Source organism: Catharus ustulatus, chromosome 1 (genome assembly GCF_009819885.2).
Source record: "Catharus ustulatus isolate bCatUst1 chromosome 1, bCatUst1.pri.v2, whole genome shotgun sequence".
Taxonomy (NCBI): Eukaryota; Metazoa; Chordata; class Aves; order Passeriformes; family Turdidae; genus Catharus; species Catharus ustulatus.
In genome coordinates, this window is record NC_046221.1 from 125,173,916 (window position 1) to 125,200,691 (window position 26,776).

A 26,776-nucleotide genomic window follows, 5' to 3' on the forward strand; every position below is an offset into this window, starting at 1 on the left:
ACATCCAAACTCTGTCTGGTCACCTTCCAGGAAAGAAATCAAGCAAACAGTACAGTATTAAGCACATATACGCACATACTGTGACATGTATTGCTACTGTTCAGTCTGAAGAGATAAAGTATCTCAGGGAAAGGGAGAGCAATGATGAAATTGTTTAGTTATCTATGGATTGTAAATGCCCACAGCTAGCTGGTGTCGAGCCCTATAGCTGAACACAACCCACAGGCAGGCTATGAAATGTGATATTAGATAAGCCAAAAGGAGCACAGGAACCCCAGTACAGAGAAGATCACAATGAATAAACACTTCTTAAAATTCATTCTTTTAAAAATTGATGGAAAAGTCTTTATAAAAAGCTGAATTAAACATGAGATAGTAAAAACACTTATTTCCTAAAAGCCGTTTCTGTAACTGAATATTGGTATTACCCTTTCATCTTTTGGAAAGCCCAGATTTGCAGAAGTACAAACAGATCCATTCTCTTAACAGAAGCCATGTACCTGGTTGCAATCCCCAGCTCTAAGCTGGGAGTACAAGCTCAAAGCATGGCTATGATTACTAGAGTAAGCTCAGAAGCCCCTCCTCAGAATGGGATAGTTTCCTGAAATATCCATGACTATTTACAAATAAATCTCAGTTCACAAATCTTTTCCAATATTTTTCCAACTACCAGCTTCCCAACCACACCATGAAATCACAAACTGCAAATGCCAAAAGCAGGGTCGCACTCTGAGGTGCAGATTCCTGGAATACAGAAAAAGGCTGGAATTCAGATCAACACAGCAGTTTCCAAAAAGTAATATTTTCTTTCTGAAATTCCTCTACATGTTTTCAGGTAAAACAAGGAGATCAATTCCTGGCATGCACTCCTTCTGCTATTACAGTGGTAATCACTAACAGTTCGAGTAGCTTTGGAAGTGCAATAGATAGTACTAATTTTGTCCTCTCAGCTCAAGGCATCTACCTGAAGCATTCTGGACTTTGTACAAATACAGACCAAAAGAACTCTGAGAGTTTGCTGCATAAGGATAAAACAGGAGGGTACCTGGATCAGTGTAAAGGTATTAACCAGAACTGCCAAAATAGTGGACCTTGCAGTTCAAAAGATTAAATTTATGCCTAAATCTAGATAGTGCCTATGCACCTCCTCCAAGAACTGTCTTTTAAATTAATTTTATCTGCAAATTCCCGGTGAAAGTATGAGCTGCCCAAGACAGGGTACAAAATATGATCCATTGCCATCTTGTGGTAAATAGGAAAATAGCCCATGCCAACCAGCTTGGATTTAAATATATAGGATTCTGTTGCTCCATAGTATACAAATCATGCTCAAAACGGCTGACTTGGGGGAAAAAAAATTCCTGGTTAGCCTGTGGGTAAGTTGTGTTACACTAGCCATTAGAATTTGAAAATCAGCTATTTGCCCTCACAGACATGGCATTTTGTTTCATGTCAACAATACTGCTGTGCATTATACTCAGAATCATTTCCAACATTCCAAAAGTAATGTAAAAGCAAAGACGGGATAATAACTTAGAAGAAAACTGTACCTTGTATAAAAACACCCGTAATTTCCCTCCACTATAGCTAAGTGCTATCATGAGTTTGTTTTCAGGGCACCAGGGATCAGCTCAAAATATCATGCCCACACAAGCCAAATCACTGTATAGCTATAAAAGGATTCTCCTGTAGCCCATTTGTTTAAAAATAGCATGGAGGTATCTCTGACCCAGCTGACCTTTAGGAGCACACCATATCGCCCCAATCACCTCACTTATAATTATGTCTGCTGAGACATCTGCCAGATGATACTGCTTCCCAAATGCTGTTCCTCCCCTCCCTTTTCTGCAGGGAGATTTTACCCACAACACCTGTGCCAGTCTCGGGGGAATTGCAATACAGCACTTGATCCAGCAAGGAGCACTAAGTGGGACTGTTCTACAGCAAGGAGCATCAGTAGGAATCATATGCTTAAAAAAAGAATCATCAAAAAACAAAATAAATTAAACCACACACACACAAAAAAAAAAAAAAAAAAAAAAAAAAAAAAGGAAAAGTATGTTCCCGTGTCACAGTCTCAGTTTCTGGATGCCATGGTGCGTCCCCAGTGCAGGCAAAGGCAAGGGAAGGTGCAGGGCCCCATTGATTCTACGATGGTTCTACCTCTCTGCCTTTGGCATTTGCCTCCCCTCATGTGCTGACTATTCCCACATATTTCCCACCTCAGCACCACTCATGGGGGCAGCAGGAGACAGATTTGGGGCCACCCTGAACCCCACAGAACCCCAGCCTGGGAGTCACTGGGAATCTCATCAGTACCATTGGTGACCATCAGTATCCCAGGTGAAGGGACCAGAAGGTGGAGAAGTCCCATGAGGAGCAGCCAAGGGAGCCGGGGTTGTTTTGCCTGGAGCAGATGAGGCTCGGGGGTGATGTTATCCTTCTCTACAACTGGGTGAAAGGAGGTGTAGCCGGGGGTCTGGCCTCTTCTGCCACGCGATTAATGACAGGACAAGAGGACATCATCTTGAACTCCACCAGGGGAGGTTCAGGTTGAGTATTAGAAAGAATTTCTTCACAGAAAGGGTGATTAATCACTGGAACGGGCTGTCCAGGGAGGTGGTGGAGTCACTGCCCCTAAAGGTTTTTAATGAAAGACTGGATGTGGCACGCAGTGCCCTGGTCTAATTGACATGGTGATGTTTGGTCACAGTTTGGACTTGATGCCCCTAGAGCGCTTTTCGAGCCTAATTGATTCTGTGATTCTGTGACTGGGAGTGCACGCCCTTAAGCCACGGGAGCGGGTCCCCAGGCTGCCGCGGCTGAGGCGCGGTGTCACCGCAGCGGCGGCCCCGGACTCGAGCCGGTCTGTGGGAGCCACGGCTCCCTCTGGCGGCCGGCGCGATGAGACTACAACTCCCGTCAGGCATTGCGTCCGCCCCGCCCCAGAGGCACGGCGCTTCCGGGCACGGCGCTTCCGGCGCGCTGACCCGGCGGAGCTTTGCCGCACTCCCGGGGCAGCGGCGGCGCCGCTCGCACGTGGAGCCGCCGCCATGGCGGCCGTACGGGTGGAGGCGGTGCTGGCGGCCGCCGAGGAGCAGGAGGCGGAGAAGCGGCGGAGCATCACGGTGGAAAAGGAGCTGGAGCTGGAGTACGACCTGGGCAATTTGCTGGCGGTGGACCGCAACCCCCCGCCGGCGGCGGCGCTGCGCGGGGCCGGCCAGCGGCGCGAGGCGCTGCTGCGGGCGCTGGCCCGCGACAACACGCAGCTGCTCGTGTCCCGGCTCTGGGAGCTGCCGGCCGAGCGCGCCGGCGGCGCCGGGGGCCCGCTGGTGGCGCAGCTGCCCGAGCCCACGTTCCGCCTGCCGCGGGAGAAGCCGCCGCCGAAGCCGCGGCCGCCGACGCGCTGGGAGCAGTTCGCGCGGCTGAAGGGCATCCGCCGCAAGAAGAAAACCTCGCTGGTGTGGGACGAGCAGGCCAAGGAGTGGCGACGGCGCTGGGGCTACCGGCGGGCGGGCGGAGACCCGTCCCGCGCCTGGCTGGCGGAGGTGCCGGCGGGCGCCGACCCCGAGGAGGACCAGTTCGCCCGGCTGCGGCGGGAGAAGCGGGAGCGGGTGGCGCGCAACGAGCTGAACCGGCTGCGCAACCTGGCCCGAGCCCACCGCGCCGGCAGCGCCGTGCCCGCCGCGCCCCTGCACCCCACCGGCCACCAGGACCGCGACGAGCTGCGCCGGGTCGCCCGCGTCGCCCGCGTCTCCACCGCCTCGCTCGGCCGCTTCCAGCCGCGCCTGCCGAAGGAGTCGGCGGAGCCGCCCTCCCGCAGCGGCGGCAAGAAACGCCGCTTCGAGCCGCTGCTGGGTAACCTGGCGGCCGAGCGCAGCCGGCAGCTGGAGATGCTGCGGGACATGGGCAAGAAGAAGCCGGTGCTCGACATCACCCGCGCCGTCAACAAGCAGATGCGGCAGGAGGAAGCCGAGGCGGCCGCCGCCAACAAGGGCAAGAAGCAGTCGAAGCGGGGCAAGCGCGGCCGCCGGCAGCAGCGGCCCGGGCGCAGCGGCAAGAAGAGCGGAGCTCGGCGGCAGCCACAGCAGCAGAAACCTGCGGGCGGTGGCACCGGCGGGGGCCGGAGAAAGAAGGCGTAAGGGACAGTGTGCAGCACGGGCTGGGGATGCCCACCGAGGCGTGGGACGGGACTGTCGCTGCCAGCCTCCCACCCGGTGCTCTATTCACACACGTATCTGTCAATAAATGCGTTCTGACCTTTCTTAAACACCCTGCGTTTGGCTCTTAGCTGGTAGACAAGGAGGACTGTGTTCTCCGTCCGAGGGAAATCGGTGTCCTGTGAAGGGGGTTGGGAGCCCCGGTTCCCCCTGGGCTGGGGGTTTCACAGTGACTTGTTTCACAGGTAATGTTGCTTCACAGTTGGCCTACAGCATTTCTGCCAGGACAAAAGCTGAGCAAAGCTGTCCCGTTTTCAGGTAGCTGGGACTGGACCACAGACGTGACCTCGGATTTTGATGGAATAGCAGCCACAGGTCCAGTTGAAAGATGTGGCTGCTGCTCTCTGCCTTGGGCAAGTGGCCTGACGGTGGAGCTCTTGCTCTGTAAGTCAACTTCTGCCGCTCAGTTCTGTGGTATTCAGGTTCAGTCACCAAAGGAACATGGAAACTTACTCAGTGATTCATTGCAGGGCCTCAGAAATTGTACAGATTTTTCTAGAGATTTTGTGGATGAAAAAAGGAAGTCAAAGCTGCTGACCAGCCATTGAGTTCAGCAGAAAAATGTGTGTATTGTCCAGGTTAAAACCGAAATTTTTCCATGTAGTAACAGTAATTCATTTTATAGAGATAATCTTACAGTGTCTACCCAGAAATTTGAGAGCAAGTAGTAGAATTTCTGTCAGACTTCTTCCCATTATTCTTTTGAACTTTGTAGTGTCACATGTACACTTGAAATAGAAAAAAAAAGAATGCTGTCTTAATGTTGGTTTAGCTACAAGGAAGATGCTGTTCCCTGGTAAGAAAGTTAGTAGAGCAAGTTTCAGTAATCTCAAATTAAGATTTCGAACTTTGAGGTTTTTGAGTGGTTAATGATGTAATGCCTCACTGCAAGTGAGCTTTTGAAAAAGCTGGGTGCCTTTAGCAGTTCTCTTGTCTTGTTCTGTAGCACTTCAGTTAGGATGGCAGCTTCAGTAGAAAGCATCAGAAGGCAAAACCTTTGTGAAGAGGAGCTGCTGAGGGCAAAAGGGGTAAGTACACCTTGGAGTTTGGAAGCCACTGACAGATTGACCAGTGCCCAGCCTATGGGCCTTGCACAAGGTGTGTTCACTGCCCCTCTGATGCTTGCCCATGTGCTGAGCAGTCTGCAGCACTGCAGGCTGCTTTGGGCTTGTCAGTGGCAGAAATGGTCCTGTGGGCACAACCCTCTGCTATCAACCTTCAGTGTAAGTACCAAGGCAAAGCAGGGGCAACAAACACTTGGACAGTGGGAAAATGTTTTTACAGAGACATTCCAGACTTCTGATTTTCCGGGCATTTCCATATGGCACTTCGTGTAGGTGCTCTGTGCTGCTCGCAAGGCCACTGGTAATTTTCTCCACCAATGTCCCATGAAGTGTGTTCGTCTCCAGCAGCAAAGTGGTCACCTGAGCAGAGATGCAGGTGCTCCTATGGTGTTGCCACCTTCTGACTCTAACAAGTGGATAAAAGTTTTACAGCTTCATATGGGGGCCTGAGCAGGTCATTAACCTGTGTCCCCAAGCTCAGCACCTTGCAAAATCGTAAGTTTTAGCATCTGATCTGTTGTTCATAGAATCGTTGGATGGTATGGGTTGGAAGGGGCCTTAAAGATCGTTTAGTAAGACATAAAGAGTATGCAAAGGCAAAATACATCTATCTGTTACAATAGAAAAATGATGCTTTTTTGTCAGAATCCAGTTTTTCCTTTGCTTAACACTGGTATATACTTCTCTGCTGGCAGCAAAGCAGCATTGCTTACAGCTTAAAAATTTGGTTATAAAATTTTCATCCATCCTCCATTGTAATTAACTGTGATTTCACAGTTTTATAGAATTGCTATAGTTGGGAGGGGCCTTTGAAGATCATCTCATCCAAGGCCCCTGCCAAGGCAGGTCTTTCTAGAGCAGGTGACACAGGAATGTGTCCGGGTGGATTTTGAATGTCTCCAGAGAGGAAGACTCCACGACCTCCCTGGACAGCTGTTCCAGTGCTCTGCCACGCTTATTGTGAGGAAATTCCTCATGCTGAGGTGAAGCTTCTTCTGTTTTAGTTTATGACCATTCCTCCTCGTCCTGTCACTGGGTACAACTGAAGAGTTGGAAAAGTATGTTACTTAATTTCAGGACCGTGGGGGGGTTTTTTTATTATTTTTACTTTGCAATTCCATTACTTTCGGTATTTGCTGTGACAAATATACGACACACACTCAGTCCTAATTAGATTTCAGTCTCTCTTCATTGGCATTCTGTGCTGTATAATTTAGCAACCAGATTTTGCTTGCCTTAACACAGGCGTGAGTTGGGTTTTTTTGACAATGCAGGACGGCGGGCTGGGGGTGCTGAATGCGGGCACTTGGGAGCGAGTCCCCGTTCGGGTGTCCCGGGAGGAGGCGCTGCCGCCGGCGCGGCCCGGCCGGGCCCAGATCGGGCGATGGCGGCGGGGCGGGCGCGGGTGTCCCGCCTGCTGCGGCAGCTGGAGCGGGCAGCGTGAGTGCGGCGGGACGGGCGCGGGGCTCCCTGCCGGGTGTCCCTCCCCGGGTGTCCCTCCCGGGGCCGGCCGAGGGCCGGGGGACATCTCCAGCTTTCTCCGGGCTGGAAAGCGAAAAGCGGGAGCGCTCCGCCCCTGCGAAGCCGCCCCCCGTGCCCGCTCCCGCTGCACACCCAGCTGCAGGCCCTTGAATGGGTGCTTGCAGGAGACTTTTAGGACGTCAAGCTTTCGTTTTCTGCTTTAGTTTTCCCTTTTTAATCATGCCTCTTTTATTTTTTTAACGTTTTAACTAGTTGTCGGTGCCCGAGCCATGGCCACACTTATTCTCAAGGTAAGACTTAGTTTTGTTTCTCCAGAGTAGTTCTGTCGGAGACCATGGCCCTGCAGAGGGCTGTATGTGTCCATGTAACCCGGGCAAAGGGTGCAGGTAACGGGGGAAGGGACAATGGAAAGCAGAACGTAAACAGCCTGGTATTTTGCAGCTGTACAATGCTAGTGGTTATTGTTGGAGAGAGGCACTGTTCCCACATAAACCACAGTTCCTGCCTCCTGTGCCCTCCCTCCCCGTACCGTGGGGCCAGCTGATCTGAACTTTGCCCTGGCTGTCACCCCCTGAACCATCTCGACTTTAGATCTGCTTTTGGATACATGCCTGTTAACATCAGAGAAGAAAGAGGAAACGTTATAGATAAAAAGTAGCTTTTCACAAAGGTGTGTGTTGGCCTGGGGGATAAAATATTTAGGTTTTTTGTAGAGTCAGTCCCAAGAATGCATCTCACTTAGGCCAGGACTGTGGACTGTGAGCAGGGGAGCTCCACTGAGTAACCCAAGTCACCCTGGAAAGAGCTTCTGTTTGCATGGACTGTAGGGAGGCTAGGAGAATAATATCTGTCAGCTTCCAGATAACTGGTGAGTCTCCAGATCCACTAAAAATTAGTGTTTTGGGCCATAATTTCAGTACTGTGTGACTAAGTAGCACGAGTTCACATGCTTAGAACACTTCTTACAGAATTGGCTTTGTCATTTTACATATGGAAAAGCTATTTACAGCAAGACAATAGTGCAATGAAATAGAATTTCATTCTTTTGCTTTTCTGCTTGATGACCTATTCAGTCATCATCAATTCAAACTAAACTCTTGCTAAATTGAAGCCTGAGTTAAGAACCCACTCTGAAAGTTTTAGGCAGCAATAGAGTCTATAGCATAGGAAGATGATATCAGTTCAGTGAATCTCTAAAATAGTGGGAATTGATTGAAGAGTGACTATAGCTGGGGAAAAAAAAGAAAAAAAAAAGTTGTTTGTGTTTCTTGGCAGTATTCAAGGAAATTGAGCAATTTTTAAACTCAGTAAAAATTGCCCTGGAAGTTAAGTTGGATTCAAGAATGTAACAGCAGGATGTCCATTATACTATCAGAAAGCAAGAGGGTAAATGGTTTGGACATGTCCTTAGCCTGTCAAATTAATGATTGAAAGTACAGCAGACTCCAGGAGAGGTCAAACATGTACAGCCTGGCAAGAGGTGGCAATGAAAGAGCTGATAGCAGCTGGCCTGTGCTTGAATAGAAAGTACATAAAGGGTTTTAATGCATCTATCTGTTACTGTTGTGGGCCAGTGCTTCAGTGCACCCCACCGTGTCTGTAAGACTCATTATCATGCTTCACTCATTGGATCAGAATCCAAATTGCATATTTTCAATTAATATAGCAGACATAAGGCATGACTTCAGCAGGAAGAGCAGAATGCTTCACCTGATCTTTTCCTGGAGAAGAATGGGCAATTTCAGTTGAGGTAGTTTGCTTCACTCTGTGTCAAAATCAGAATATGCCAGAAATTGAGTTTTGTAATAATTAATACAAAAATGACATGGCAGAAAGAAGCTGTGACTATTGCCCTTATAAATATCTTCTAATCAAAGTTAATAGTAACTCACTGATTCTTATTTCGTATTAGCAGTGCATGCAGTAATTTTCTAGCAAATAATTTAGTTTCACCTGCAAGTTCAGGACTAGGCAGAAGTAAAAAGAAGTGTAAACACTTGTTAGTGTAAACACCCATGCATACATAAGGTGTTCTCTATCCAGGTGCATAAAGAGGATGTCTCATGAATTTGTCTAAAACGTTGTTCTGAAGATTATTGTGTAGCCCCTACATATTTCGCAGCACCTCTCAGCTTGTGTGTAGCAGCCTGAGTGTTCTACACATACTCAGTTCTACTTTTTATGTGCTGTTCTGATCTTTGTATATTGCAAACAAACTCCTGTGCAACCTTCCTGCAAATTCAGTTTTTATAAGAAATACTTAATTCTTGAAAGAACCTGAAAAAACTCACTTATTTTGTTGAATTATATGGGTCAGATCAAGTACTTGGATCATTTAATCTCATAAAGAGCAAGGGATGAAACTGTTGTGCAGACAAGCTGAGATGACCTGTGGAAATATATTAGTAATTCTAAAAGCAAGAGAATCTGTCAACTGTGAGAAATAGATTGAAATAACTTATTGCTCCCTAATTGTACTGTTTTATTTCCATTCCAGTCCCTGAGCGGCCCACCCTGGGGAATACAGACTATGCATTTGAGGTAGATTTATTAATGAAATATATTTCCTTTACAAGTCATGTAAAGAATACTTCTTGATAAATATGCAATTTAACAAATATTTACATTATTAAATATTTATATTTCACTTTGAATTAGTAGGGCCAGATGCCGTTTTTGTCAGGAAAAATACATGTTCTTTTTTTTTTTTTTTTTAATAGATGGCCATTTCAAACATCCGATATGGAGAAGGAGTTACAAAAGAGATTGGCATGGTAAGCTGCCATGGTGTAAGTCCATCACTGGTGAAAAGTTATTTTCTAAAGGGCTGCCAATGCTGTCAATCCACTTAATAAAGGAAAGCTTGTATATGGTGTGGTCCTATGTACCAGTGTAAAAAGATTGGAGCATACTGTAGCGTATATAAAGAACAGAAGCATGGTGCTTCTGTGCTGTGTGGTATATGAAATACAGCTCAGGGGATAATTGGGTCATTGATAATTTGCTAGAAGTACACAACAATGTTTTCCTCTGACAGGGAATTTAATTCAGAAAGTTTTGAATCCTGGTGACTCACCAGGATTTTCTCAAGATTGCTTTCATCTTTCTAGCGCTTGTTAAAATGAATCAGAGACTTTCTATTGAATTAGCTATATACTCATTCAGCTCTCAGCTTGCCCTGTGTAAATGTAGAATTTTTGTTTCAGCAGTGTGAGATGGTTCACCTAAGTACAGTGTTCCAGTATGCTTTTATCACTGGCTTTTTTAATTTATCATTTTTCATCCTTTTTGGCATTTCTAGCATTAATAGATCTCTTTTGTATTTGAAAAATTGTGAAATAAGATTATAGTCAGACAGTAAATGAAATTAGACAGAACCTGTCTTTAAACAGCACTAACATATTGTATATCTATTGTGATAATTTAGTAAAGGTTAGGATGTAGCGTTATTTTTTTTTCTTTTGCCCCCTCATTTTGATTTTTCATCAATAAATTAATATTCAGCATTACATTTGCAAGATTTTAATGCTGCGCTTGGGTAGGCAGTGGAAACAACCTGTGATAAAGCCTTTTTTATTCTCCCAGGAACTCAGAAAAAATACTTTTTAAAATGTTTTATATTTTACTATAGTTTAAAGTGGTTCCATGTGGTTCAACAACTTTAGTTTTCTTCTATCGTAACACTTCAACTATATAAATTTGGCAGCTTTAAACTTTATTCTGCTTTCTGTATTCTCTGTGTATGTGGTTAATGCTCTTTTTCTTGAGCTGATACAGTGGTAAACATTTTACAATAACAAACTACTTTTAAGTCAGTGTTTTATTATTATCAAATGGTTCAGTTGATTTGGATTAGTGTCTAAATAGTGAAATGTATGATTTTATACCAGTTGTCTGTTTTTTGATTCGTTATTGTAGGACCTGCAGAATCTTGGTGCTAGAAGAGTTTGTGTGATGACAGATAAAAACCTCTCCAAACTCCCTCCTGTAAATGCAGTATTGAATTCCTTGGCAAAATATGGTATAAACTTTCAAATGTATGATAATGTCCGTGTGGAGCCAACAGACCAAAGGTACAATTTGCTTCTGACAGTTCACTTCTCCAAGTAGTGCCTAGGCCTTTGCAGGATTCCATATGGCTTTTCAAAAACCTCCTTGTGGCCTGCTTGCTGGTCTTAATAGTTAGTTTCCCTGTGTACTGGTTTTGTCCTGACTAATTGGAAAATCTCTCCTGTGTTCTAAGTTTCCTGGATGCCATTCAGTTTGCCAAAAAGGGAGAGTTTGATGCCTATGTTGCTGTTGGAGGTGGGTCTGTAATGGACACCTGTAAAGCTGCCAACCTGTATGCAGCCAGCCCTTCATCAGAATTCCTGGATTATGTCAATGCTCCTATTGGAAAAGGGAAGCCTGTCACTGTGCCCCTCAAACCACTTATTGCAGGTAAAGCATGAGGAGAGTGTGTGGAGAGTTGGGGCGAGGGCAAGGTGAGCCATTCTACACTCTCTGATATTTCTGCTGAAATCGGTTTACTGTGACTGTTTCAGCTTCCTTTGGGATTACTTCTCCTCTAGTTGTATTCAGCAGTCATTTTGCTATTTAATTCAGTGGAGGTAAAATCAGAGGTTTTATCATTACTTTGTCTTGTTTAGCTCAGTTAGACTCCTTTACTGAGAAAAGAGATCAAAGTAGCCATTTCCCTTTGATCTGTTGGCTTTGGATCAGGGATACCTCCAAGATTTCCTGGGTCCTGTATTTTGGGTGGTGTTACTATTGTGGTTTTATTATTTATTTTGCAGTATTATATATTTCTTATTATTTGTTGTTATCCCCATTCTTCCATTTAAGTTCCTACGACATCTGGCACTGGGAGTGAAACCACTGGTGTTGCCATTTTTGACTTCAAAGAACTAAAAGTTAAAACCGGTGAGGTTTTAGTGCTTTGTTTTGGGGGTTTTTGTTTGTTTTGTGGGGTTTTTTGTGTGTTATTCAAGACAATTGCTTTTCCAATGTCTTTGTTATTTCCCTGCCTTGAAAGGAAAGGATAATGCATGTCATTTCAGGTGTCATTTTGTTTGATTCAATTGCCACAGGCAAATTTTAAAAGCTTAAAGGTTTCCTCCTTGAATCAAATTTATAACATATTAACATAATGAAATACCTATGTAATACAGTGGATTATAGTTTGAAGGCAAAACAGGAAACTAAAATCTTTCAAGTCCTTAAATGGCAGAAAATGTTAATTGCGAAGGAAATTTCTACTTATATTCAGGCTCAACCAACTGTTCCTTATTTCCTCTGTATTTTGCTTTCTACTTTTAAGACTTCTGTTTCTTTGTTGTTTAATTGCAACCAAATGTTCCTTTTCCTGACTTTGGAAACCTCAGGCCTGGGATGCTGTGTGAGTAAAGGACACTGTCTTCCTTTGGCCTTTTCATCCCTGGCAAATAAAGATTAAGGCTAAAATGTCATCTTGAGCTTCATAACTGTTTTCAGATTTTGCTTCTAAACATGTGGATTTTGTATACCACATAGTCTGCAGAACTTGAGACCCAGATGGGTGTGCTGAGGAGGTTGGACAATAGATTAAGAGTTTTCTAATCTATATGTAGTCAGTCAGTCTGTCTGTCTCAGAGCTACATCTTTGCACACTTACCCAAAATACAAAGACATGGTTATTTCAGATACTGAAGACAGTAGCAATTGATTGTAGATACAAACCAGTTTTGCCCTCTGACTGTCCACCAATCTAAGAATACTGAAGATGCCACAGACATTTTGCAAGGCTGCTCAGGGAGGGTTGCAGACAGAGAGAGAACATTGTCTGGTATAATCCACTTCAGGCAAAAGTCTCAAATCATATAACTCTTTTTGAGAGACTTCATCATCAGTCTTACATTCATAAAATACCCTCTACCCTCCCTTCTCTCCCTTTGCTTTCATGTTCATAGTTTCAAATATTTTTTCCCTCCTCATTGTCATGTTTTAAACATTAAACTTACCTTGTCCTATTTTGTTGCAAAACATCCTTAACTGTTTTCCTCCATTTACACACTGCAGGTATTGCTTCAAGAGCCATTAAGCCAACGTTAGGCATCATTGATCCTTTACACACACTGTCTATGCCTGAACGAATCGTGGCCAACAGTGGCTTTGATGTGCTTTGGTGAGTTTTCTGCATAGGCTGCTACTTGAATTCATTTAAGTTTTGTATTTTTACTGTGAAGATTGTAGAAAAAATGTATTTTGAGAGCACAAGAGAATGGTCTTTTTTTTTCTGTTTGCTGTTCTTGTTAAGGTGAGCTCTGTCAGTCTTTCCTCTTCCTTAGTTTCACTGCCTCCCTCAGAATGTACAGAAACAAATACTGCATTTGCAGAAATTTGAATGGTTTTGCACTGGAGAAGCTGTTTGCTTCCAGTATAGCTGTTGTCAGGTAAGAGAATCCAGGTGTCCCTTTTTAAGGGATCATGGAGAGAGATGATTAATCACAATTGTAATAGCATTTATCATGAATCACAGACATGGCAGGGAATAGAGAACAAGAATTTTCTAACAAAAACCATGATGTGTCAATACAAATTTGTAAAAGCTTGTGAGATACTAGCAGGTCTTCACCCAGCTGTGGCCATCTTTGGAACCAATCTCATAGTTTGCTTTTCACTTGGCACTAAATTTTATTCATCTTAAACTAACAAAATGCATTGACATTTCTATTTGGAGATCCAGAGCTTACTTTGCTTCTGGGTGCTATGTATATTAAAGTAATAAATATGTAATGAAAACTGACTTCTCAAGTGTGGTGAAGGACCCTGGCCTGGAATGTTGGTAATGGAAAAAAGGCATTTGTTCATCAATTAAAATGGTTTGTCTGTAGTTTTGTTCGTCTTAATGGCGCCATGTAGGCAGTGCCCCTTCTTTAAGTGGTCAGATTCATGAGTATCTGGGAAATTAGATATTGACAGTTCCACTTAGCTTTAATATCATGCCCATAATTTTTCTAAAAGAAAAATACCTCATGAAGTTTCCAGTGCTGAAGCCTCTTATGGTTCCTGTCCTACGGAAAGGAAATGCACTCACTGCACATGTACACCCTCTTCAGCAAAAAGCACTACAGGTGCTGCTGCATTCAGCCAGGCTTTTAGCATGGTGTGAGCTGATAGAGGGGACTGTGTTTAGATTGCCTGCTCTGTGTTTGTTGGAGGGGAAGTACTCTGGAGGTGCTGGCCCGGCATTCTTCCAGCTGTCTGTGAGATTGTATTTCTTGTTTCAGCAGCTGTTGGACACCAGAAATAAAAACGAACCTGTATTCAAAGGACAGCGGGGCCGTAAAACGAAGCTCTCCCTCTTAAATAATTAATTTCTTAATCTCTCTGTTAGCCATGCCCTGGAATCCTACACTGCTCTCCCTTACAACGAGCGCAGTCCCTGCCCTGCCAACCCCATCGACCGCCCAGCCTACCAAGGCAGCAACCCTGTCAGCGATGTCTGGGCTCTGCACGCTCTGCGTGTTGTCGCTAAATATCTGAAAAGGTAACACATTAAACAGCCTCCTCCCCTGCAGTGTGTTCAGTCCCCACTACCCTAAAAGGGATGCTTGCAAGGATGGAAATTTCAGGGTAGAATGAGGCAAACCATGATGGTAAGCTTTTGTTTTCTACCCTGGATTTTTCTTAAATAAAGCAAAATATTTTTTTCAAATTAAATTCAAAGTAAAATTGGGATTAGTAGCTTGTCTTGAGGAGGTAACTTTTTTAACGCCTCTGTGAATCTGTTTTAGAGGTCCTCAGTTAAAGGTATTTCAAGCTGTTTGCTTAATATGGGAGCAGTAGTTACATTTTTTTTTCAAGAATCTCCTTTCTGTGACAGTATAAGGGGAATATGTAACAAATAGAATAAAATACGGCTGATGTTATTTTTGTGACCTTCAGTGTAAATTAAGATTACTTGCACATCCATCATGAAGGTAATGACATGCACTTATGAATGTGCAAAATTACGCATTTTTTGCAAACCTGCTCATTCTTAGGAGACTTTCAGTTTAGAATAGGTATTGACTTAGCTGGGAGTTGGGTTTGATCCCTGTCAATAAAGTTTTAGCCTCTTTACAGCTTTTGCATACCATGTGCACTTCTATAAAAGATCACTGTGGGGTTTTTTTGTAAAAAACTTTTCACAGTACCTAGAGAGTCAAAATAGTTAGGTTTTGTTCCTTTGGTAACTATTCATGAGATGCTGTCAAACTACACAAGAATCCTGAGGCATTGGAAGGCAAGGAATCCTGTCTTCTTCCCACACAGGTGGTGGAGTCTAGAGCACCACCTAATGAGATGGTGAGAAAGCTGGAGTGATCCTGGAGTCATACATAGAATTACATGAGGTTCTAAATAGAATTTTTTAATTCACCACTGAATTGAATATGGTTAAATTCACTCTATTTACTTGTTTTTTGGAAAAGTGAAGAGAAGCTTGCCCTTCACTGAACCTGTATGATCTACTTAAGTGATCCAGATGCAGGATTGTTCTTTTACCAAAGCGTGACTTGATTCCATTTCCACCATTTTTATCTCAGCTTATCTTGTAGATTTTTTGTATATCTGTCCATAAAGAAGCCCCCTCTCCCTTTTCCCTCCTGAATCACCAATCTGTTTGTGAATTCATTGGTACCATTTGCTCCATGGTGCACAGAGCCATCAGAGACCCTGAAGACCGTGAAGCAAGAGCCAACATGCACCTGGCAAGTGCTTTTGCTGGTATTGGCTTTGGAAATGCTGGTGTTCATCTCTGGTGAGTACAGAGAAATAGTAGCCCCATCTGAGGTCAGCTCACAGCTGGTGTTTGTTTCAGGTTGTCGAAGATGTTGCTGTCCTTGTTGCTGAGTGTAGAGTAAGCGTGTGATGCTGAGGGACCTGTGTGTTGTGACAAACTCATGGGCTCTTGTCACTTTTGTGTATAAGGATTGTGTATTCTGGGTTGTGAGACTCAAAACAATAATGTGAAAATTACAAAACACAGCCTTCTTTACCTTCCTTGGTAGTAAATAAAGAGTAAAAACATCAATAACATTTAAAATGTTAGATTTCATACCAGCTGTTCTGCAGTGAGACAGCAATGATGTAATCTTGAGTTTTTCCTGAGCTGATGCAATTATTTGTAAGTTTGTCTGTGGGATAGGCAATCAGTAGTCTGAAATGAGCTGTAATTAATATTGCAAGGCAGTATAGTTTCATTTGGATGAAAATCTCAGAGAAGCAAAGTCTAAAAGTATATTGTGTGCAGAAGTTATTAGCAGTCATCCTCTTCAGAGACCTTCCTTTCATTCCTTTCCTTTGAGCAAGTCTACTTTTTAAATTTTATCTTAAAATTAAAGTTTATTTTTCTCAGACAGTGTGAGCACATAGGTATGCAGACTATGATTTTTTTGGCATATCTACATTACTTTAGGAACTGAACATCTTTCAGTCCAGTCAGTGAATTAATATAACTTTACACTCACAAAGTAAGGAGTTACTGTTTTTTACAGCTAGGTCCCTGAGGTGCAGAGGGTTGAGGGTTGTCTGTACCTAATATCCACACCATACCAGTCAGTACCTTCTGAGTATCTGTACTGAAGAGGCTTGCATACTGAGAACTGACCACAAAAGGAACTGAACGCAAATTTTCCAAATACCGGGAGAGCTGCCCTAACCACTCTCTCTCTGCTCTCTGTTCCAGCCATGGAATGTCTTACCCTATTTCTGGTTTGGTGAAAACTTATAAACCAAAGGATTATAATGTGGATCACTCTTTAGTGGTAAAGCTTGTTTATTTTGGGGTTTTTATTATACATTTCAAATATCTGTTATCTGTCATTATTGAACATTAAAGTCCATTGAAGTTAAAAGTATATGTCCTGTTGATGTGTTTTATTCTTTTTTCTTTTTTTTCTCCCAGCCACATGGCCTTTCTGTGGTGCTGACATCCCCAGCAGTGTTTGCTTTCACAGCACAGATACATCCTGAGCGGCATTTAGAAGCTGCAGAGATTCTAGGTAGGAATCTCTGTGGGTGCAGTTCTCATGTACAAATGGAATTCTTTCCAAAATGACATTTTGGGATTGGAAAAAATTGTGTGCAAGCAATTGTCATTGGTTGTTGGGAGGGGTGTAAGTCTAAAAAAAAAACAAGATTCTGGAATTGGATATAATGCAAATAAAATAGAATAATGCTGAATTTTGATATTGAATTATGTGATTAGAAGAGCAAGCTGGAGAAATCTGATTCTTGGCCAGAAAAGTGGACAGCTGAAATTAGATGGAGGTCTGTTGCAAATCAAACAAGAGTAGCTGTGATTGGCACAACTCTTGTGCTTTATTAAGAGTAGTTACCATAAAGTGAACCAGTACTCAGGGGCATTTATTAGCTAAAAGGAAGGATTTTGCTAACAAATTCCCTGCTATGGCAGTGAATTAGAGCAGTGATATTCTGAATCACCCCTGCTCTTTTTCCATGACACACAGCTGTGGGTTTTGGTCTTTCTGATGTAGGCCTAAGCTTGTTTGTAGGTGTTGAAATTTCTCAGTGGCGGATGTCAAGGGAAAGCTTTTCCTGCAGTAGCTCTTCTGTGGACACACATGTAATGGCCAAGAATAGATTAATGGAAAAAAAAGGCCTTTTCTGCTTTTTTAGCAGAATAAAAGCAAATGCTGCAAGCTGGCAGCTCATTTAAAGGTTATTTTCTCATACAGTGCCTTGTTAGGTGTGCAGCTCATCACCAAAGGGTATCCTAAGAAGAAAGATAGCTACTCATTATACCTCCAACATGAACTGTGTGTAATAAACCAGCTTGCAGTGATGTAATCTCAGAGCTGTTAGCAGTCTAGCTGTGACAGCATGGCTCTGCACTGAGCTAATTTATTTATGTCTAAGGTCACGGCTTTTGCCTGCACTTGTGTCGTGGCTACACTGCTGCTGCTACCCATGCTGGCTAAGGAGCAGTCACAACCACATGCACAGCAGTGCAGGGAGTGGAGAAAATGTGGTTAGGTCAACTCTCCTGGTATTTGGAAAATTTGTGTCCACTCCCTTGTATGGTCAGCCTTCTGTATGCAAGTCCAGTCACATGCATGACTTGCTTGTATAAGTAATCTCAAAGCATTGGGGGTCTCAAGAAAGAATGGGACTTTTATACAGACAATGAAAATATCACAGTATTTTATAGAGGGTGTAAAATAACATAGCCAGGAAAACTACATTGGGTGAAAGTTCTGCTTGTTTCATGAGCAGTCTGTGAGGTTGTTCAGGCTTCCTCTAAAGTATGCTGTCCTGCCTATGGTCAAAATCAAAACACAAACCTAGCTGGAATCATACACTAAGCTAATAAATATCTGTGTTCCTACAGCAATAACACACAACTAAAATTAGATTGAGAAAATGTGTCTGGATAATTAGTCAGCACAGCATATCAGAAAATTTCAACTCTGGCTCTTGATTTTAAAACAAGTGACTGAAAAGCAGTTCCTTTAGGTTTTGTGGTATTAACGTCTGCCATAAATTCTGTCTCTAAAAGTTCTGTTAATTTTCTCAGTAGAAATTTTAGCTATGTCATTGTGTGCCTTGCTGGAAAGGGATTCTGCTGAAAACATGTCACATGGGATTGAATTTATTAATTCCCATCTGGGGTGTTTACTTCTGATCCACTCCAGAGTCCAACTGACTACAGTAGCTGATTCAAATCTGTCATGTTGCCAAATGCAATGACTAAGAAGGTATTTTATGACATGAAGCAGATTACTAAATAGTTATGTTGTGTGTGTGTACAGCTGGGAATTTGGGTACAGCCAGAAAAAGCTTAGTACCTCCCTGGGTGGATTCTTAAACAGTTGAAATAGGTGTGCATGTGGCCAGAGATTTTCTAAGTGCAATCAAAGACTGATGTATCTTTTAGGTTGAGCAAAAAGAAAGTACTAGAACTATAGCAATATTTTAAAACTACCAATCACATTTACTGCCAAGTTCTATCCTCCTCCCTTTCCTTTTACTTTACAATCTGAAGGTAGTAGTTTTATGTCCTAGTTACCCCTCTACAGCAAAACCCAGGATAAACTTAGATTTCATGGCATAACCCCAATAGCACAAGACTTTGTACAAGACTCTGCCATATCTCATTTATCAGTTTTTCCCAGACATGCTTTGCTACATTACTGTCAGTCTTACTACCTAAGTATCTGAACTCTTCAAGTGAGCTTCTAGGTCTCCTGTTCACTTAGCTCCCTTTGAGTGTTATAGTGAACTGTGTGAGGACCACAGAAGATTTTTCCTGTAGCTATGTGTTGCTCTTACTCATCTCTCAGTATGGCACTTGTACCTAACATAGTTCTGGTGTAACATCACCGAGGTTACACAGAAAACCAATTTTGCTTGGGTTACTTTGAAAAAAATCATATGGAGGAACTTGGGTCTCCTGTCTGGCCGTACTTTTATTATTACTTTTAAGTAAGTCCTGAGCATTCATTGAAGAAGGGAACTCAAGCTGTTCTGTAAGAAATATTTGTAATCTTTCATTTTATATTGGTGTTTTCATTACTGTTCAGTAGATGCTTCAAAGAGAGCCGTTCATTCTCTTCAGTTCTACAGTACCCTACACAAGTCAGCACATATTCAAACAGCAATAAATTTAGAATTTACTCAACCCGCTGAACACTGCCCTGCTGTCTCCTGCCTTTTTTAGCCTTCATGCTGTATTCCTCTCTGTGAATGGAACAGAACAGTCCTCTAGATGTCAGCAAACTCAAGGCCTTAAAATGAAGTTAGCATTTGGCACACTGTCCATACAAATAAATACCACTGACGTTCATGCCTTAGCTTCTTTCCTCCCAGCAGTTAGTCAGACTGAAAGTGCTTCTCCCTATAAGCACAGAGGGAAAGGAAGTTAACCTCATGTGGCAGTTAGTCTTTTTGGCAGCAGTTAACCTGCTTCTGATCTTGTTTTATTTCACCTTTCACAAACTATTCCAACTGTAAAATGAGAACTGATTCCTCTTTTTAATTCATGCTGCTTTTAGGGTACAGACTGTTATGTATGGATATGTATTCAGCTGATATTATGATTAAATTAAGTCCAGGACAGGCTTCCTCTGCTCTCTCCACCCTACACTCAAGGCATTATGTCTTATTTTAGGAGCTGACATCCGCACTGCCAGAATCAAAGATGCGGGGCTTATTTTGGCAGACACACTCCGGAAATTCCTATTTGATCTGAATGTTGATGATGGCTTAGCTGCAATTGGTTATTCCAAAGCAGACATCCCTGCATTAGTCAAAGGCACCCTGCCTCAGGTAAGACAGAGAGCAAAACAGTTTTTCTTGTTAAATAAAATAGAACAGATTTTGGCAAAAACAGAAGTGCTTCTTTTCCAGCAAGTTTTATTTCTACTCCTACATGAAAACTATTTTAATTGAGAAAATTATGGACAGTCAACTGTATTTTGTTTCACTTCACAGCGTAGGATTTTCTTTTCAGTGGGATGGAGTGCGTGCTGCAGTTTTCATATTTCACGGATTCAGAAGAAAAGGGTTAAGTGTTTGGGTTTTTTCAATGTTAAGTTTTTTAAAAGAGGATGTTTTTCCTAGGCCTGTGATATTTGTAGTAGATACTGCTTTTTTCGTAACTCTTTTAATTCTGTGTGCAGGTGGTCTATAGATAAAGCCTTAATACCAAGTGCTATATGATAAGAAACTCACTTTGCATTAAACTTTCCATATTGAGAAGTTGCATTTTTCTTCGCAGATGGCTTTTTTGTTCCATGGACCCCCATCAGAATTTGAAATAAGGTCCCCTGGGATGATATAGATTAAACTTGTAATGCTCTTTATTGTTTCAATGCCCACAAAGACACTGCAAAAAGCAACACACCACTCTTAAAGCAAAATCATGAGTCTTCCTTGTAAAAAGACAGTTTGATTCATATGCTAGGGACCTAGTATTTGTTTCCACCAAGTTGCAAGGGAAATATATACTATGGAGAACGTGAAAATTTTTTGGGCCAGAAGGTTATTTATTTTTTACAGCAGATCATGTATGATTTTTCTCACTCATCAATCTCAGAGCACTTTAGGACAGTTACATTAACAGTAAATATTAATATTCCTATTTTATACCTGAGAAAGTGACACAAAGGTGCAACTCATTAGGATCCCACACAACAGAGCTGTGGCAAAGCCAGGCAGAAAACTAAGGTCTCTGAGCACACCTTAAGTAGGTCAGGCATGTACATTGTTATGGGCCATTTGGAGGGTTTGTTTTGATAAACATGTTTCTTTAAAACAATCATTGAATGCAAATTTTGCATAGGTGGGGGTGCGTTCTTCACCAAAAAATGTCAAAGGGTTTTTCTGTCTTCTTACAGGATTGGTGATTAGTTGTGCTGTGTAAAATGAGATAACTTAATAGTTTCTCAGCCTTTATTTTTTTGTATGAGATGTAACATGATGCAAATATATCAGTGTTCCTTAACAATCTGTTGTTAACCACTGGTTAATCCATACAGTTTATTTTTTGGTATCATTTTTTTGCTTTTCGTCTTGCTGTAGGTTTGCTTTGTAATACAGCCCGTTCACATCTGGAAAGCAATGTGGTGCAGTGGCAATAGCACTAAAATGTTTGCCAAGTATATTCCATGCCCTGAAGTGCAGGCCGCAGGGAAAAACATAATCTGATCATTGGCATTTGGGGTGGGAGCTCTGTTGGGATAGACATCTATGCTTGAAGTTAAAACAGAATTTTATTTCCCTTCCTAGGTAAGTCTGTTGAAATTGATCTTATTTACAGACATCAGTTATTCTAGCAAAGAAGATTCTGTCTCAGAGTTCAGGGTGGCTGGATGGTGGTATTTGAGAGGAGATGGGGGCACTGAAAATAAGAGATTGTGGAAGGGCTGTTCTCTGTCCCCCTGCCCCCTGCAGACATTCCAGGGGCAGCTACAATGGGGCTGAGCCAGTGATGAGTCCGGAGCTGCTTGATTTGGCAGGAGACCAGAATGCCCTGAGTCAGACTGAGGGAGCCAGGGCCTTGCTGTCTGGGCACCAGCAAATATCAGCAGGCTTGTGCAGAGGTGGTGATGGTGCCTCTGTGCTGAGGCATAAGGGAGGAGCACCCATTTGCAGCCTTCTGTTGATAGAGCTGGGAAATGCTCCAGTCTGTCAGGCTGTCAGGCTGGCTGTCTCCTGTCACCCAGTGGGATTTTACAGATAGCTCTGGACATCTCAGTGCACAGAGCTGTAGAATTGGCTTTGGCCCAGATGGGCCTAATATGATGAATTTATGAATACTTGAGCACTGTGTTGTTATATTTTGCATATTGTGAGTCTGAAAAAAAACAACACGCTATTGCCCTAGTGCTATTTGAATTTTCCATTTGGTTTCAAATCTGCATAGAAGAATCTTAGTCTTCTCTTTGGCTGGACCTCTGCACGTATCAGCACTGGTGCCAGGGATGGGGTAAGAGGTATCATTTGATTGCTACTTATGCACCAGTAAAGCTTCTTCTGTAGGTAAAATTATGCACACAGAGCTGCACATTTCAGACTCCTCACAAGCCATGCTACCCATGATTATGAACTGTGAATACCTCACAGTTGACTTCTCACCATGCTAGACCACTGTTCCACGTTGATTTTGCAGTGTGGTGGCCTCTCTAGCTGTGTAACCACATCCAGCCTGCCCACAAGGCATGTCCTGTGGGCTGGGGTGAAGTGAAGCAGCTGCAGCCTTCTGCTGGGACATCACTCTGGGCAGTGGGGTGTGCTCTGCTCCCAGGGGCTCAGCTGAGCCTCCTGCCCAGGCAGGGCACTGGGAGAGCCCCTTCCCCTGCATCCCACCCCGTGCCTGAGGCAACGACCTCAGCAAATTATATCCACTGTCTCATATGTGAAAAAAAGGGGAAACTTCAAAGCTGGAGGGCAGCATCTTCCATAAAGGAGATGTTGAAACAGATTGCAGCAGAGGAAACTCTCTTGCCAAAACACACCTCATCTAAAGATAATGTGTTCCTAGTGTGGGCCTGGACTCTGTCTTTGCAGACATCTCTAACTCTCCCCAGTATTTCAATAAATGTTAAAATTATTGGTTGTTGAAAGCCTGAAAGTTCTAATCATAACCATTATGAGTACACTGGTGTTAGGCTCTTTCAGCTGAATGTTTCTGCAGCAACTGGGTACCTACACTCTGATGCAGCTCCTCATCCTCAGTAGCATAGGGCTTTTCTGCATTGCAGCCCCTGCCTTTGTGGTTATTTATTTTGTCAAGCAGAGCAAAAAAGCACATATCTGAGTTTCATTTGAGTCAGTGGGACTTTAGCACCTGAACATTCTGTTGAATCAGTGTCCAAATGAAAACCGACCACAACTCCTTTGTATTCTGACTCTGAGGTGGGGGACTGTATTAAGCAGTTTCATACTGTCCCTTGCTGTGTCTTTTTTTCAGAGTCTGACTTAGAAGTGCTGTTTTTTCTCCCCATTTGCAGCAGCTCCTGGGCCTTGAGAGATGTAGTATTTTGAAAGTCTTGGTCCCTAAAACAACTCCTAGTTCAGTGCTGGCAAATTAATTTTTAAATGGGCTATAGTCTCAGGATCATGTCCTCCAGTGTACTGACAACTGATATGGAGAAGGTCTGTGTTTGCTGTGCTTGTCTCTGAAACTGAACAACATTCTGATCTTTCTTCTGTGCATTTAATTACAGGGAATTTTAGCTTATATATTCTTGGAAGTACTGTTCAGCTGATGATGCTTCAACTTTAATTACTTGATTACTTATTTTGCAAAACCTTTATTCTCTGTGAACTATGTTAGTACAGAAACATATACTATTTGATTAATTTTATTGGTATCCATTTATAATCCAGTTTTTCTTTCGTCTTTCAGGAGAGAGTGACTAAACTATCACCACGTCCCCAAACAGAAGAAGATTTATCTGCTCTCTTTGAGGCTTCCATGAAACTTTATTAGCTTAAAGATTTTGTTCTGGAAAGTGTGGTCTATTCTAACACAGGGGTAGTTTCTCATAGATATGGGACTGAACTTGTTTAGAGCATGGAAGAATTTGGGTACCTTTGACTTCTGTTCCATTGTACACTGCCAAAAGGTCATGTAATTCATCTTTAACTAAACAGTGCTTTGAAGTGAGGACTTGACTGTGGTTTCTTTCTTACTCAGTAGTCAGTGGTATTGACTTGCATAAAAGTTGGAGCAGATTTCTTGCATTACTGAAGGCACTTTTGTGCTTTAGAGGTGGTCAAGGGTGGAAAATTTTTCTAAGGGATATTTCAAACCATTTTGCAAGTTATGCTTCTATTTAAATTATCCATCATTTTGTTTTAAAAGTCATGCTAGTTAAGAAATAATTAAGGTGATTTTTAATTAGGGAGGGGAAGTCCCCTGCAGAAAATGTCAGCTTACTGTGTTCTGTTCTGCTTTATCATCTTTTTATCATATGGCTTTGCTAAGAAATCTATTGAACTGGGGTGCTTTTTTCACTGTTTGCTTAAGAAAAATCTACACACTTCATAGCTGTTCAGAAAAGGCTGCTTGAAAATTTGGTCTGGGTTAAAATTCCGACATAAATTGTCATATATTTATCTTTTATGCTCTATATGAGGTGTTCATCAGGAGCAAAACCAGAGCAAAGCATGGTCACATACTCAACAGGAACCATATAACAGCAAGACAGCATCCATCATGGTCATTTTGTCTCTCTGGAGGCAACATCTTCCTTTTCCTGCTGTATTCTGTGGAAGGAAGCTCTCAACTGTGTCTTGCTTTGCTGTGAATCAATTGCTTCTGCTGAGCTCCTGCAGGTGCTGTCCCTCAGAGTGCAGCCACCAGCTTGAGGAAGTGGCTGTGTGCTGTGGTTCAATATTAAAAAGTGGCGGTGAAGCATTTGGCTGCGCAGTGCCCCACGGGGAGCACTGGTTAAATGTGGGAATGAGCGTGCACCTTCCGAGCAGTTAACCAGCTGGTTGACTGTCAACTGAGAAAGGGAAGTGGGGGAGGGAGAAAGGAAACCAAAATTTTAATATTATTTTCCTTTATTTAAAAGGTTCACGTGGTTATGTATACAGTTCATTTAAATCAGATTCTGCTTCATGTTGGACTCTGATTCATGATGCTACCACAGCACAAGACAAATGAGAGGAGAACCCTGTGACTTGTGGTGTGCATATTTCTTTCTGGTGGGGAGGAGCACTTTTCAGTCACCCTGTTGGAGTAGAAAGCTCTGTACTTACACCTTTGCATTTACGTATTTGTCTGATCACATTAGTGCTGTCCTAGAATCTGAGGACGGGTGTGTACTGGATACTGGCACTGGATCCATTTCAACGCAGTTAAAACAGGTGGATGGATATTGGTTGAAGACTGGTTGGTTTTAGCATCAGAGTGTGTTTGGTGGCGTAGGACTGCACTGCCGCTGTGTACACATGTGATTTCCATGTCCTTCTGAACCTTCCCATCTGCTGGAATTGCCCACAAGTACCTTTGTCATGAAGGCTGATGTAATAGCAAAAGATTCACTTTATTTATATTGTGCAAAGCTGACATGTTTGGGGAAAAAAATCTTTTTGTCAAAACCTTTGTCCCACCCTGTTGTTCAAAGTCAGGCTGGATAAGGCTCTGAACCCACTCTAGTGAAAGGTGTACCTGCCTATGGCAGGAAGGTTAGAACTAGATATTTGAGAGCCCTTCCAGCCCAAACCATCCTATGGTTCTACATAAACTTTTGGCCTGTTTTGTCTTTCCACTCCCATCTTTCTCCAATCTGTGGTAGCAGTACAGATTCATGAAGAGACAATCTTTTTGTCCAGGAGCCTAATTCATGGCAATCATGCTGTGTTTGGGGGGAATGTACTCTCTGGGGAACTGAGCAGCACGTGGTTTCATCACTGCAGCAGAGCGCTTTGATGGGCTGCTTAGGGAGGTAGGATAACTTCTTCCAGCACACTTTTTATCTGCCTTTTATGCCAGTATGGCAGTTATTGGCAGGCTGCATTTTCAACTGACAGAACCTCACACTTAACTTCCTATACCAGGTAATCTGCAGCTCCTGATGGTTTATAAAATAAAACTCATACCCCCTTGATACTAATATTTTACAGATGAGACAAAGGAGTTTATGTAATACCTAACCTAACACTAGCAGATGGTGCTGTAAGAAGGGAGATTTCTGTTTTCCACACCTCTTTGGCAGTCTTCAACTGACTTAAATTTGTTGTGAAATCGCTCCCATGGATGTCAGCTACATGTGAAAATCTCTCTCATGGACATCAGTCTCCACTGCCGATGCTGTCTTTCAAGTAGTGATGATATGACAGGGTGTCACATCCTGGCTTCTGGGCAGTAGTAGTTTTATTCACAACTGCATGGGGGGTTTTGTGTATTATCTCACTAAATTACTCTGTACTGGTATTTCTGTGGGGAGCTGGGGCAACACTGTGAGTGCCCAGTGGTGGTTGGGCACGTGTATGAAATCTGGGAGGGTTTTTCTTGTGGCTCCTGTTACTGCTGTGTTACTCAAACCCTCTGTGATGGATCTGTAATTGTCGATTATGCTGAAATGCAAATTTAAAAAATAATCATGTTTGTTATCAGCATTTAATTGTGTATTCTCTGAGCTCTGTGCAGGTAAACACAACCCAAAACCTGGCCCATGTGATCACTCAGTCCATTTACATTGATTAGATTAGCTTTGGGGAGCAAGTATGAACAAGTGCATGTGTAATGCTGGTGAAAATAGTTTACCAGCAGGTATAGTTCTATCTGGAGTACCAAATGAAAAACTTACTTCATAAAGTAGAGCTTGCAGGATTGCTGCTTAGGATTTATAGATTTCAGAGCAGCTGGTACAGTAGTTTGTCCATCCCCTCATTTCCCTTGCCTCTTTCAATACCAGTGCTGATTTTCTCAGCAGTTAAGAAGAGAATGAAGCAAAAAATATGTACCTAACATGCCTAAACCTTCAAAAACTTTCACCATAATACTGTGTG

At 42.8% G+C, this 26,776-nt stretch overlaps 2 protein-coding genes across 6 annotated transcripts; both read left to right on the forward strand.

Annotated features, from left to right (window-relative positions):
• Positions 1-3,000: 3,000 nt before the first annotated feature.
• Positions 3,001-4,270, forward strand: RRS1 (ribosome biogenesis regulator 1 homolog). Its single transcript, XM_033064337.1, has one exon. It carries the CDS (start codon positions 3,054-3,056, stop codon positions 4,140-4,142), a length of 1,089 nt encoding a protein of 362 aa, XP_032920228.1. The 5' UTR covers positions 3,001-3,053; the 3' UTR covers positions 4,143-4,270.
• Positions 4,271-4,315: 45 nt separating this feature from the next.
• On the forward strand, positions 4,316-23,922 carry ADHFE1 (alcohol dehydrogenase iron containing 1). Of its 5 annotated transcripts, none has more exons than XM_033064298.1 (15): positions 4,316-4,405; positions 4,479-4,604; positions 7,019-7,056; positions 9,264-9,307; positions 9,487-9,540; positions 10,685-10,839; positions 11,010-11,206; positions 11,612-11,689; positions 12,824-12,929; positions 14,142-14,294; positions 15,450-15,548; positions 16,476-16,554; positions 16,695-16,791; positions 19,920-20,077; positions 23,661-23,922. In XM_033064298.1, the coding sequence occupies exons 2-15, from the start codon at positions 4,549-4,551 to the stop codon at positions 23,742-23,744; spliced, it is 1,398 nt and encodes a 465-aa protein (XP_032920189.1). In that variant the 5' UTR covers positions 4,316-4,405; positions 4,479-4,548; the 3' UTR covers positions 23,745-23,922. The 5 variants fall into 5 exon arrangements, with proteins under 5 accessions (XP_032920189.1, XP_032920212.1, XP_032920202.1 ...); XM_033064311.1 differs by lacking the exon at positions 4,316-4,405 and adding an exon at positions 5,167-5,248 and having other exon boundaries at positions 4,529-4,604; XM_033064321.1 differs by lacking the exon at positions 4,479-4,604 and having other exon boundaries at positions 4,327-4,405.
• The last annotated feature ends 2,854 nt before the right edge of the window (positions 23,923-26,776 follow it).